Source organism: Mycteria americana, chromosome 2, assembly GCF_035582795.1.
Source record: "Mycteria americana isolate JAX WOST 10 ecotype Jacksonville Zoo and Gardens chromosome 2, USCA_MyAme_1.0, whole genome shotgun sequence".
Lineage (NCBI taxonomy): Eukaryota > Metazoa > Chordata > Aves > Ciconiiformes > Ciconiidae > Mycteria > Mycteria americana.
The window spans coordinates 171,009,815-171,024,361 of record NC_134366.1 but is presented as its reverse complement, the minus strand read 5'-3'; the positions used below and the strand labels follow the sequence as shown (position 1 = coordinate 171,024,361).

Below are 14,547 nucleotides of genomic sequence, written 5' to 3'. Positions count from 1 at the left end.
ATTACATCTTGATACTGCCTTTTGGGTGAATTCTTTGTCTGAATAATTCAAAGGTCTGTAGAGTATAGCAAAGTATACTAAAAAAAAAAAGCATCTGTGGTGTTATTTAGCAAATAGTCTTGTCGTTGTGCATATATAAATCCTTCAGCTAAAGAATGTAATTAAAGATAAATGCTGCTACCTTTCCTCTCTGCAGTTACTCAATTTTTAATGTGCTATTTTCAAATGATTAAATCCTAAGGATTCTTTTGGGTGTTTTTGGTGTTCTTGTCAACTGTATAGACAGCTGGAAAATAAAGATAAATTTATCAGATTAAGAGATCCTTGAGAGAGCTCCCAGCACAGCTTTTGAAATGCATGTTTTGGTTTTTGCTAATTTATGGAGAATTTCCAGCCTGAAACATTTGCTTTAGTTATGCTCTTGTCTCGCACAGGGAGATTAGGGAAGAAGTAAAATTGATAAGAAATTAATGGCACATGTAAAGTTGTTAGCAGAGAATAAAAGTGTCCTTTGAACAGTATTTTCCAAAATAAAACAAAATTTAGGCTGATGAAATTGCCTAGGTATCGTAGGAGAACCTGGTGTCTTCGCTATGTTTTGCCAGTAGCCCCAGAGAAAACAAAAATTCTTTGTGTAACTGCAAACTCCTTACACACTTACAAAATTGTTGGTACCTTATTTCAAAACATGTAATAAGTATACTCATGATTATTTTGTCAGTCAAGTCTTGCTTTCCACGGTTCTCATGCTGTGGCTCTTCAAAGCATTTTCATGAGATATTTCTAGTAGATGACTACTAAGACTGTCTTACCATAAGCATTACTAGTCCACTTTCTCAGTGAAAACAATGATCCCAGCCCTCTCCCAACAACAGCTACTCATTCTTGGATATATTCATTAATTTTTATTTTTTTTTAATGTGAACATGTCCGCATTGAAACTGTTAGGTTTCATCATTCCCTGCTTCCCCCTGTTACATGCACAGACATGAGTGCTGTCACAAAGGAGCGAGATACTTTTGGAGGTAGCAAGGAGCTGCCGAAGGGCAGGTTAAATCACTACTTTTGCTAGCGGTGTAGTTAAGCTGGTTTAAAGTGGTTATAAAAATGCAGTACTGCTATAGTCGTGTGTGATGTTCCATACATGAAATTATTTTGTAAAATGAAAATCTGATCTGTTGAGGTAGGAGAATAAGCTACTAATATTTATACTTGAATTCATTCTGCCAACGTTTTCTAATGGTAAGTCTCTGAAAGATTTGACGACATTGATGCTGTAGTTTTAGGCTGGATCATCCAATAATTGTTGCTTTCAAATATTTTTCCTGACTTCAGGAGATCCTACGGAGAGATGAGAGGCAATGCATTAGAAAAGAAGTCCAACTATGAAGTGTTAGAGTAAGTATTGTGTTCTAGCTTGAGGTTTGAACTGTTTCTTAATCAGGAACATTAAATTCAGTTCAATAACAGACCATTTCTGTTGTGATTTTTTTTTTTAAATTCCACAAAGTTTGTTGAGATCTTCAAGTGCTTTAATATAAGAAAAGGATGATGAAACCTATCAAGGTATAGAAGTAGGAAGACCACCTTTAACTCTGGTCCAGGGAAACAGGGTTGGAGTTGTTTAAACTTGATCATGAGGCTTATTATGATTTTTTGCAATTTTGCTAATGTTTATGGGTTCCTCAAGTCTAGTTCTAAGGTGATTTTGTTTCTGAATGGTTTTCTGTGCATAGCTGCATTCTTCAGTTGTGACTCATCTGTGGTTTGAGTTACTTGAAAATGTTTGTGGTATTGTTTTTTCTTGTGTTTGCTCAGTATGTGGATTTCCTGAATTGTGACCTTGCAATTAGCAAGTTTAGTATTTATCTATGTATCACAAATTTTAAGATGACCAAGAGCATCCTCATACTGAAAGTATTTTGGTTTGTTAATGATGTTGTACAGTAGATGGCTTCAGTCCAGAAAATCTGAAGTCCTTTAGAAGGTTCAGGGGTTGAAAACTTGGCTTTATTTGTAATAATTTAGTGGAACAATGTTTCATACATACATACACCAATGATCTGCTCTTCACTACTGATTATGTTTGTGAAAAGATGCTCTACAGTTTAACATAAAATTGGGATAAAAGGTTGGCGTAGCAGTGAAGTCTCTATTTTTTATTTTATTTTTAATAAAGCACGTGTGCTAACTTTTAGAGGTGTGAAATTAGAGAGTTTGGAGGTGGAAGATTTTTCATCATAATGTGAATAAGTTCACAAGGATTTTTGAGGAAACCATATTATTTTAATAGGTAAAGATAACTTTAATGAATTGCCTGCTTATTTATATAGTGCTTGCTGTTTATATAGTGCTCCTCTATCTGTGCAGAATTTTTAAAGTTTTGTTTTTGTTTGAATTGTGTTTTTTTTTGAAGGACTTCAGTTTTCTGTCAGTAGCCACTAGTAGAAATATCCTGGTTGAGGAAATGTGTAACAAAATGAGAAAGGACTAATAGAGATGAACAGGATGAGCAGATAGACAAGGCTAAAAGGTGATATAAAAACGATTTGAAAGTCCTGTGTCCTGGAGAAATTTGGATCCCACATCGTCATCTTTGGGGAAAAAGGAGCTTATGAGTCATAGTGGTTGCAGTTTGCATCTGTTCCAGCAAGACCTTTAGAAAGGTATTTTTAAGTCGGCAACTTATAAGCTACAAACATTAGTAATTAGGTTAACAACTTTGGAAACAATGAGACAAAGGAAACAAGGGTCATAACAGATGACACAAAGTATTAATTAATAATTGTAACAGGTGAGAGTTCCTGGAGGACTCAGTATGGGGCTGCTTCCAGTTTAACAGCGACTTGTTTCTTTCAGTGCATGTGTTTTCCAAGCAGTAACTGTTTTGGTAGGAAATAACTTAATTGCTGCTGTGAAAGACAAAGTGAAGCAAAACCCTGATATGGAAAATTGGAAATGTAGAATGGTGCACTTAAAGATTTTTTTTTTTTTTTTTTTTTTTTTTTTGAGAAGCAAAATGTGTTTTGTATGAGTTTTAGCTGGGAGAGATAAAGGCTAAAAGCACCTTAAAGTGGCTATAGATAATTATAAGCTAGTAAGAGTGCAGAAAGTGCCAGCGATCCCCAAAATGTACTCATTCGCTCTTACCACCTTAAAGCCTATAAAGGTTTATCTACACAAGTAATATTTATTTCTCAAGTGAAGCTTTTTGTTTGTTTTGGGTTGGTTTTTTTTTTGCTAGTTTTAGTACATCATGAGGCACTTAACCAGCTGAGTGCAATTTTTAAATGGCACTTTTTTGCGTTTGGTGTGATTGCTTCTTTGTCAGATGTCTATTTGATGTATGTTCGTCTTTGATCAGATTTTCATACAAGAGCAAATCTGGATGGGAAATGGTAGATAGAATCAAACTGTTAAGTAGCCTTTAATAGTTGGGCCTTCATGTAATGAAAGAAGAATTTTTTTCATAATAAATGTGAAGCCTGTTAGCATAGAACAGGGATAATTACAAGTACAGAAATGGGAGCTATATGAAGGAACAGCTGCAGCCACAATTTTGTAAAAAGCATGTTAAAGTCTATTATGTTAATCTAACATTACTTTTTTGTTGTAACTCCAATTGAGATGAAAAATAGAAATAAAGATATATGTTGCCTAAAGCTGCTTATCATTATATGACAAGCAGTATCATCTATCTGTAGTTGGTATTTTATTAATCCGATTGAAGTTTATGCATGAAGAAAATAAATTTACATTTAAGCCTACAAGTAGGATGAAGTAGATGAGGTTAAACACAAAGCTGTAGTAGAACTGTATGAACCAGGATCTCGCTACTAATTATCTCCTACTGGCAATCAGAAAACAGATGTCTGAGTTCTTAATCTGGAGGACTGAGTTGGTGTGTATCCCAAGTTGCCCATTTTACCCCCCACGCAGAGCAGTTGAGGAGGGAAGGGAAGGAGTTTGTAGGGTTGTGTGTTTAAAACTGTTTGTATGTTCCAATTTCCAATGCTTATTCTCTTACTTATAGGTACCCATAGTTTGTTATTGACCATGGCATTAAATCTATATGCTTCTTATGTTAAATTCTCTTCTAGTAAATAAATTTGTCGTTTCAGTTAAACACAGGATATGCTTTATTAACAAATTTTATTAAAAGTTGTGTTTTGTTGTGCTCTGCATAAGAATTTCTTCTGAATTTGTTACATACAGATCTGTACAAAAGGCTACTCTACAACTCTTTGTAATAACAAATTGCATCAGATTGTCACAGCTATGTGCTGCAGTACTGTTAAAATGAGTAATACTGGAGTGTTGTAGGGTGCTTCATTTTTGAAAACGCCATTTCTCTCTTAATGCTAAACTAATATATTCCTTGTCAAAATGTCTTTGCATGTTATTTAGATGGTAATAGTGTATTAGATTTATTTAACTGTGTGGGATGATAAACTGCATATCATTTGCATTTGAGAAGAAATGTATCAAAGGAATTAACATTTATGAAAGTTTTCTAATCTTTCAGCTTACTGTCATTGCACATATGCCAGTGTTAGCTGCTGCGCATGAACGTTCTGCTCCTCTTAGTTGAGGATGGTTTTAGTATGTTTTGTGGAATTGTATACTACTTGTTTTTAGAAGGCTTTAAAAACACCCTGTTTTATTCTTTTGAGTAAGCTTTTTATATTAACTTTAATGTTGGCTTTCTCCTTGTGCTATTAGGTAGCAGTAAATATATAAGTATGTCTCAGGCTCACTAACAGCTTTGCTTTTCTTTGCCAAATGTAAGAATACCAGATGTGTTTCTGTTTATGTTCAAAGCATGCAGTCATGGAAAGCTTTCTTTCATACTCATTTCAGAAGCAGATGAGGGTGTTTGTTTAAAAGATATTGTAAGCTCTTAAATTTAAAAGGAAAAAAAGTCAGTAACACCTTTGAGAGGCAAGGATGCAAGTTCTTTACCTATTCATATTTTTCTTTTAGTTTTTCCTTTTTCTCATGCAAATTTTCTGCTAATATTGTACAACTAGTTCATGGTCATGCAACATTTGATATACCTGGTTGTATAATGATCTCCTCCTGCACTAACATATCTCTGGCAACTTCTCAGGCATCTTCCTTGAGCTAATGTTTAGTTGTAGTGGTACATATACATGTCAGACATAAGCTGAGCCACAAAAATATTTAATCCTTATGGCTCTGAGTTTCAAACTAGGGCTGCAACCCTATTTACAAGTGTGAAAGTGAGCTTGGTGTAATTCAGTTTGCAAAATCTGAGCTCACACACAGAATTAGGATCTTGATTTACAGGTGCAAAAAGTGAGATTACTTGCAGTAAAAAGCTGGGAATTTTAACATTAGATGCTCAATATGAGGAAAAAGTGACTGTAGAAATTAAAAAAACTTTAATTATAGTGCTGCAAAGGGTAAAACAGTAGTGGATCGACAGTCAACATGCTTACTGAGGTGATATAATGGGAATTCCTTTCCTTTATGTTGTGTCTCCTACTCAGTTCTAATAGACGTTTATTAGAATTTACCATTTTCATGTTGTTCCCTTCTCACCTGACTACATATTTTTTCAATATTCTTTAAATTATTAAAACACATACAAAGAACAGTTTTTATTCTCAAAAATTCTCTGTGCTCAAGCCAACATTTCAAATAATACACTTTCCACACCAGGTACCTGCTGTAAATGCGATATCCTTTTGAGTTTAAACTAAAAGGTACTGCTAGCCTGCATTTGCTGGGGAATGGCTGTGGTTAGCGTTTTAATGGTAGTGTTTGTTACTCTGAGCTTGTCAAGAACCTTAGTATGAAAATAATTTACTATGTTGCATGTGGTCATTAAAACAAAACAAAACCAAACCCAAAACATCACCCTGAAAAAGAGCAATATACTGTTGCACAATGGTTTTTATATTGATACTGTGTGTGTTTTTGTTTCAGGAAAGATGTTGGTTTAAGAAGGTTTTTTCCGAAGAGTTTACTAGATTCAGTGAAGGTAATTATAGTTCCAGTCAATTGTATACTACTTAAAAAAAATAAGCGTCAGAAATCTGAAATACATCATTTTCACCGTATAGTCGTAAGGGAACTGGTATGCAGTTGTGCTGTCTTGGTGAAAAAATATCAAAGCTATCTTACCAAATTGGTAGGATATAAATCCCCATAGTATAGGTGTGCAAGTGGCAGAACTAAGATAGCAGTGATTTACGTGGCCTTGCTGAGCTACTGTGAGAGAGGTATACCTCTGCCTCTCAAACTTTGTGGCCAAAAGTTCAAAATAAGTCCTCAGACCCTCTGGTATCAAATATCCCACCCCCCCTTTTTTTTTTCTTTTTTTTTTTCTTTTTTTTCCCCCCTAAAAGAGAAATGAGACTCCTGGAGAAAGAGGAAGGGGACGTGTAAGAAAACAGCATAGTTTTAGTGGCAGCTTGATAAACCAAATTCTGCCTTTCTTGCTCAAGACTGTATCTTACTCATTCAAGGAAGATTTCCAGTAATTTCCACTTATGTTAGTCCTAGTTAACGCTATAAACATTAGACGAATCGTGTATCCATTGAAGTCCATATGTTCCCAGAGTAAAAAAATGCAAATTTTTCACAACGTTTTGAAAAGGGGGATTAAGAATGGTCACCAAGTATTTTTACAGCTATAGCAGTCTTGATATGAGTGTCTTGCTAGAATATCTCTTACCATTCATACATGAAAGTATAAATCATAAATTGATATTTTAGAACTGGTTTTGGTAAGCAGTGATGGTTTTATAGAAATAATAGGATTCAGCTTCAGATTTAGAAAGTTTCTACATTGTGTTTAAGTGGATAAACAGAAAAGGTCTGTCATGAAGAGGCTTTGTTTCAAAAGACTTGAAAATCAGAAGCTAATGAAGTCAAGTGGATTTAAGTAATCCCTCTGCATTTTAATTTAAGCAATTATCTGAAACTGTATTCTCTGCTAAAGGGAGAAATTGTGGTGAAAGGCGCCAGACGTAAAAGAATTAATAACTATCTCAAAAATTATATTATGGAGCCAGAAAACTGACCAACAAAGAAAACTGCTCTTTAGAAATCATGAAATTGAGAGAATAGCAGAAAGAAGTAGCAAGAATTGCCAGAAGGTGCAGCTGAGTAGAACCTTGCAAAGACATGAAAAAAATATTGGACCTATGAAGAAGAAAAACAAGGGAAGGAAAAATGGGTCTGCTTTTTAATGAAAATAAAATCCCTATTAAAAATAATCTAGGATTGGTTCAAATGATTAAATGACTCTTTCACTTTGTAAAGACCAATGATTTTGAACTGGCAGGCAAAGGAGGGGTCCTGATGGCCATGAAATGTAAAATTAATTATTTCTCTCTGTTAGTGAGGTGAAGCTTAGAGTGTAGTGCAGTGGTAATCAAATTTCTTGATGATATACATTTAGGAGATGTCAGCTATACAGAGGATATAGCTTTATGTATAGGAAGACCAAAAGGCTGGAAAAATGAAAATCAAAATATTTATCAGTGCAAAGTATGAGGTGATATATAAGAGTTTAAAAACAGAAAGTTCAGCTTTATTTGGGGAGCTCATTAAATAAATTTTTAACAGTCAGGAGTTTAAAGACATCTATATATTAGCTGATCCACAGAGTGTCTGTAAGACATAACGTTGTAAAAGAAAGCAAGTGCTGTCCCAGGGGGTGTCTAGGAAGGTTTCTCCAGGAGGAAACATTAAAGTCATTGGACAATGCACTATATCTCATATATGTTGCAAATAGTTCTGTTTATCCATGTTCAAGAAAGAATAAGTCAGCCTAGTTCAAGTACAGAGGAGAAGTTGTTGAGTCAACAGGCCTTCCATTTTCATAACTTCACTAGAGAAGAATAAGAAATCTCCCTGCATTTGGCTTAATAAATTAGTAAATGGTGCCTCTAAGATGACATGACTGCTAAGCCATGCTCTCTGATATCACGTATGCAAACACCATGGGGGAAAAAAATCTACTTACACTAAACTAACAATTGGGAGTGGGGAGGATGTGGGTAAATGGATGTAAGCCAGATTGTGTTTGGTTTGCAAATTAGGAGTCTTCTCTGTCACTCTAGAGCATGCCTTGAGCAAAAGTTGAGAAGAACAGTTGTTCTTAGGAAATATTTTAAGAGCACATTTTCAGTGCATTTCCCTTGAAGTTGTCATTTGCAGATACTTCTCATGAATGGCTCTCTTCTGCTATGGAAGAGGTGCGTGTTTCTAACTGACTTCCTGTGTTTACACCGTATTAATGATCTCAAAGTTAAAGTGAAGAGTAAGTCTTCTTTGTGGACTTAAGAGCCAAATAATGTATGCCATTATGTGTGGAAGTCAAGATGATGCTGAAACAGGCCAGGAGAACAAACCATGGGCAGAATAAAGTATCTTTCAACAACTGAGTGGCTGAAATACTTGGGACAACTTGAGCTAGCAGATTTTTTTCTTTTTGTAGTGTCTTGCTCCTGGTATTTGCCGGTTGTTCAGTTAAGGCTAAGTTCTTGAATTCCCTTAATGTCAGTTTTCTCTGTAAAAAGGAAGATAACAGCAAGGTCCAGTGTAGTATGTCTGAGTCCTAACAAAGTCTGAGGCAGCTCTGGGTGCAGTAGGGAGGTCTCCTGACTGCCAGACGCTTTCTTTATCCTACCCAAGTATCCGCAGCCTGTTAGAGTAATGATCCACCTGATAGTTGTTAAAAGGTTGTGTTAAAGTGATGCAGTAATTTGAAACTACAACAAAATGGCAGATTTCTTCGTTAACTTTAGAACATCAAGTTTATGTGCTGAGCTGAAGGGTTTTTTTCAGCCCATATATGTGTCGTTGCAAAACTGATCCTCATTTTGTATGTGAATATGCAATGCCCTTGGATCATCACTATTAGAGTAACTCTTTTCTGAACACTCCTTTTAAAAAATTCTGGCTATTTAGACTTCTGTATGTTCTTTAAAGGCTTACTAAAAATGAATGCCTAATCTGGCTGGAAGTGCTAACAACAAAAGGAAGTTTATATTTGTGTAGTGCCTGGAGCTGGTATAGGCAATGTGAAAGAATGAAGAGTTTTAATGCTGTTACAATAGGACATTCAGATATGTTTTGGTAGAGGAACAATGGTAATTCCTGTCTTAACCTTGACATATTGCAAAAATAAGCGTGGTTTTGCCTTCTATCGTTGTTGTTAGTTGGAAGATATATTAGAAACGGGTATTACGAAGATTTTTTAAATCCATTCAGTCACTTTAGACATGGCTCAGGCTTTGCCAAAGGGAACAAGAATAGATGTGTTTGTGGTTTTGAGATTTTGGCACTATGTGATGTAAATGGTGGGTCACCTGGCCCTACACTATTTACAGAGCATACCTGTACTCTTAGGTCTTTTCCAACCTAAATGATTCTATGATTCTTATGATTAGGACACATGAGGAGAAGGCACTGCACTTTTGTCTGGATGAATTCTAGCGTTTAGAAACAGATGTTTTTATTCAGGATTCTTGATTGCTTGTTCAGTTTTGGGGCATGTTAAAGAGATTGCTTCTCAGATTCTGTTTTTATTTTCATATGAATGACAGCCTTGCCGGGGATCATACATTGTATACAGGCAGATACTTCGCTTTTCATAAGTCTTAGTTTAGTTATCTTTTTATTTATTTATTTATTTTTAAAATGCAGTTGTTTGAAAGCCTGCTTGTATCCTCTATGTGCTTTTTTCAGGATATATAATTAGGTGTCTTGCTCTGTCCCACTGTCCCAGATGTTGGGAGGATGATTTGTGCTGCTCTAAGTGGTTATTTCTACCTTGAAAACAGTTAATAAAATGATATGCAATATAGTTAAAATAGTTTAATTTAAATGTTTGTTTTACTTTTTACATTAATTTTTAATTTACTATTTAAGTTTTATCTCCTTATATGGAAGTTATTTTGCTTATTACCAGACTTTAAGAATCCACTATATTATGGATAAACTAAGATATTGTGCACAGAGATTAAGATACAGCCACAGCTGAGTTGTTACTGAGCTAAGAGAATGGTGATTTAAGTTTAAAACCTAGGATGAAGGTGTAGGTTGCTGTGTTTTTGTATTGGTACACAGTTAAGAAGTTGGGAGAAATGAGGAATCTAGAAAAAATAGTTCCTGCAAAGGTTAACATGTTGTCTTTTATGATCATTTATTCAAAACATTATTAGTTAGATAATCCCTCTGTAATAAATAGCAGAAATAATTTTGTTCCCAAGCAGAAGTTAGAAGGCAGAACTGTTACTTATATTTTGAAGCTGCTTTTTTTTCTTAAGAATTGTCTGCATCTCATTGGTAAACTGTTGGTGATACGAAGTGACTGAAACTCTTAAAATGCACTGTCACTGATTAGATTTAAAATAATCGATCTTTAAACATTTTAATACACAGGCCAAAACACTACGAAAATTAATCCAACAAACATTTCGACAATTTGCCAACCTCAATAGAGAAGAAAGTATTTTGAAATTCTTTGAGATCCTCTCTCCAGTGTACAGATTTGACAAGGAATGCTTCAAGTGTGCTCTCGGTGTAAGTAGAGGAATATGACAGTCACCAGAATACATTCTGTAGTTATGAGTCTAACTGGTTTTGCTTAGCTCTGCCATTAATTGCTTGCTTAGTTCCTGTTTTGGTGTAGAGATGAGTCCTTGGATTTCATTAACGACAAAATGTATTGGGTTTATTTAGAACTTTCTCAGTTGACTGTTAAAAAACACCATTCATTAGTGTGGTAAGAGTTTTACATTATTAAATATTTTTATTGGTGCTTCATTTGTGAAAGTCAAGCAATTTTTAAGCTGGTTTCGTGAGGAAGTGAGACTTCTCAGCTTCTTCGGTTTGTACGTTTTCCTCTAATGCCTTTTAAGCTCTACCAATTTCAAACAAATTTTGAGAAAGGGCCTTAAGTCTGCAAGCTTTGTGAAAATAGACACTGAAGTAGAAATTAGAACATGAACGTCCATGAGGAGAGAAGAGGAAATATAGGAAATTTATAGTTCTCGTGTAGACCCAAGATAAAACACATGGAAATGCATTTTGAGTAGCAGGGATCCCCAGGAAACCAGTCATGAGGAGTTTTGCTACTTACAGAATTACTTGATTTTAATATATTTTAAATTGTTTGAAGAGTTCAAAAGCTTCTAGAGATTAATTACTAAAAACTGTAATTATAACATTGGAGGATAGTGTTCCATAGCAAGGTCTTGTCTTACTATTGAAATTTTGCCCTGTCTTTCTCCTTCAATTCTGAAGTCAAGCTGGATTATTTCAGTGGAACTGGCAATTGGCCCAGAAGAAGGAATCAGTTACCTTACAGACAAGGGTGCAAATGTAAGTCTCCTTCTGTTTCTTTTCTCAGTTACTGTCTTAACAACCATGACCTGTTGTGAACGGAACTTCACACAGAGAATGAGGAGTCTAATCTTTGAGTTAAACACAGAAGAGCTAGGAGATTCAGCATATACAGCTGTTATTCAGATATTAACTCATGATTTGGGATCGGAGAAAATGCAGTTGGGTTAAGTAGAGAGACAGTGTCGGCCTTAGCACTGAATTTGTTGGCTTTTGTACCCAGTGAAGTGCTCACTTGCAGAACTGGAAGCATTAGCAGTGACTTTTTAACAATGAAACATGCAAATTATTCTAAATTATTTTCCTTTTTCTTAGGAATATGTAAATGAAGAGCTTGTTTATTCAGTTAAGCGTTTAGCGTTTGTGCAGTCATTGCTGGCTTACTTGCTTTACTTCATACCCATACCAGCCTTTTCATTACCTGATACTTGACTGTATTACAGTACTTCCTGTACACCTCCGTGGTGCAAGGAAGTTATGTTCAGACAGGTTCTTCTAGCAAAATGTCTGGGACCTTTACAATCATGACTTAACTGAAGCCCGTGTCCAACTTCTGTTGAAATTAATTCAAAGGTAGTGAAAAGGTTTGGAGATCAGGAATACTTGGCCAGCTAAGAATATACCTTCTACAGCAGTCTGGAGGTATGTTAAGTATGCTGTGAGTGCAGGTTCCATGTGGTTAACCTGTTGAGCTTTCTGTCTTGACTCCCAAGAGGTTGTTTCCACTATGTACTTTAGCATGTGCCTTGAGTTACTCAACAGTGACCTCTGTAGGCAAACTTGGTGCTTGGTTTCATTTTGCAAGTACTGTGGATGTTTGTATATGTTGTTAGCCACAGCCTAACGAAACTGTAGAGAGAAGCAGAGGAACAGATTTCTACAAGGGTAATCTGGAGATCAAAGTCTTCATGTGCTTTTGCAACATCAGGAATAAAGGCAAAGTATTTTGCTGTAATTTTGAAATTTTCCCCACTTTTTCCATTGCCTTTCTGCAGCCGACTCATCTAGCAGACTTTAATCAAGTGCAAACTATTCAGTATTCAAACAGTGAAGACAAGGACAGAAAAGGGATGTTGCAACTCAAGATAGCAGGTGCACCTGAGGTATGGTATTGACAGTTGTGATAAACTTACTAGCTTTGGTTTTCCTGGGAAGGGATGGAGATTAGTATACTCTTAATGAAGATATTCTGTATATTGTGCTTTCGTTCTGGTCTGTAACTTTCTGGATTTTTCTACTGTCAGTGTAATTATGATATACTAAAAATATACTGCACTTCTGCATGTGCATGTTTAAGCTGGGGACTGCCTATCTGTTTATGTGTACACAGACTTCAGTTACTTTTAAACTCTCTTGCTCCTCCTATAGTTACAGCCAGTGCATTATATTGTAACATTTTGCATTCCAGGCATTCTGCAGTTGTTTGATTTTTCTTGTTCTTTAAGGGAAAAGGGAAGTTGAGTGTGAGCAGTTGTCATTATACTAGTCTAAAATTTTTGTTTTAAAAATAGATTTAGAGCTCATTACGTGTTTTAGGTTTTGCACCTGGTGCTTGTATACTTTGATATTTGTAAAAGAAGCTTAATTTAAAAATGCTAGCCCTTAAGTGCAACTTAATAGTAGCCTGCATATGTATATGATGCTACGTCCCAAAGAGGAAACTGAGCAATTTCACTTTTGTGAAAAGGGGAAATACAAAAGAGGGAAAATCTATTCCCTCCTATTACTTGGAGGCAGAGCTGGAAGTGAAATCAAATCTTTTCCTTGGTCCAATGCACTGGAAAACAGTCACTGTGGTAGAGGAGGATTGATGGCAAGTTGGCAAATCTGTGCGGAGGATGATGAATGTTGGTGGTATTAAAATTAATAGCTTGTCTGTATGTGTCTCATCTCTTTTTCCACTGTCTTTTTTTTTTAATCTTTTTTGAAATTGGGAAGGTTACCTTTTAGGGCAAAGAATAAATTGCTGCAAAAGGGTGGAAAAAATGTACCACCTGTAAGAGTTTTAAGGAATAAGCAGCTTCTGCAGAATTGTCATAGTTATAGCCATAACAGTCATAGCAGTTGCAATGAACAGGGATTGACTGAAAGTTTAGCTAGCAAGCCACTTAGTAAGCCCAGATTAAGATTACATTTGGGTGGAGGGTTTTATCAGCTGTGCTTTCTGAACCTCGTGTTTTAAATTTACTACATAAAAGGTAAAGCAAGAATCTGATAGTTCTTCACTCACCCACATTTTTCTGTTTACTCTTTGCAAGTGCCTGTAAAGTTCAGATGCAATGACACAGCTGTTCTATTCTGTGTTTGCAACTCCAATAATACCTCTTTGTTGGTGCCTTGTTTTTTTCCTTCTTTAGCCTCTGACAGTGACAGCACCATCCTTAACCATTGCAGAGAATATGGCTGACTTGATAGACGGATATTGCCGACTGGTGAATGGAGCTACGCAATCTTTTATTATCAGGCCACAGAAAGGTAAGGAGATGTTTCGTTCTCATAGTTGCTATGCTCATATCTACTGATAGATTATTTTGCATTTTAATAGAAGACACAAGGTGTTGGGGAAAAACCTCACTTGGAGGCTCTTGTCTTTCAGGGAGGAACCATGAGGTATTTTCGTTATGAGAAACACTGATAGTAAATATCACTCCATCAAAAATTACTTAATGGCTGATAAATTAGACTAGTTTTCAGTAATCACTGCTTTACACTATTCTAAACTTAACTAGCAGCTGTAAATAAATTGTAATTAAAGGTACTCCTAACAAGGATGTGTTATCTTGAAATGTGATCTCCTAATATACAAGTGGAAATTCAGAGCAGTTGGTTAGAATGCATTTGGATAATGTTCTGACTAGTGATAATTTTTAAAAATTTCTGCCTTCCTCCTAGATACTCAAAATGTCTCTGTTTAAAAAATTAAAATTGTGAGAGAAGTCTTATGAGCTTTTCTCATAAAATAGAACTAAAGCAGAGATGCATTTTGTAGTGTTGATCAGTTGTTTTTGTAGCAACCCACAAGCTGGAAGCAGTGAGACCAGGGTGCAGGTACCCCTAGGATTAAAGAGAGAATTTTAATTAACTTTCAGTAGAATTTTTTCTAATTTCGGCTAGCTTTAATTATTGAAAAACTTCCAAAAAAACCTGCTTAAGAATGGAAAT

At 35.5% G+C, this 14,547-nt stretch overlaps 1 protein-coding gene across 8 annotated transcripts in view; it reads left to right on the top strand.

Moving 5' to 3' along the window:
• The window catches only part of PTK2 (protein tyrosine kinase 2), a 234,230-nt gene that overhangs the window by 131,940 nt on the left and 87,743 nt on the right, over positions 1 to 14,547 (top strand). For all 8 annotated transcript variants that reach the window (XM_075495342.1, XM_075495336.1, XM_075495337.1 and 5 more), the window contains 6 exons: positions 1,336 to 1,398; positions 5,953 to 6,007; positions 10,423 to 10,563; positions 11,287 to 11,364; positions 12,381 to 12,488; positions 13,743 to 13,860. In XM_075495342.1, the coding sequence (XP_075351457.1) occupies positions 1,336 to 1,398; positions 5,953 to 6,007; positions 10,423 to 10,563; positions 11,287 to 11,364; positions 12,381 to 12,488; positions 13,743 to 13,860 (563 nt within the window). The remainder of the gene's footprint in view (positions 1 to 1,335; positions 1,399 to 5,952; positions 6,008 to 10,422; positions 10,564 to 11,286; positions 11,365 to 12,380; positions 12,489 to 13,742; positions 13,861 to 14,547) is intronic.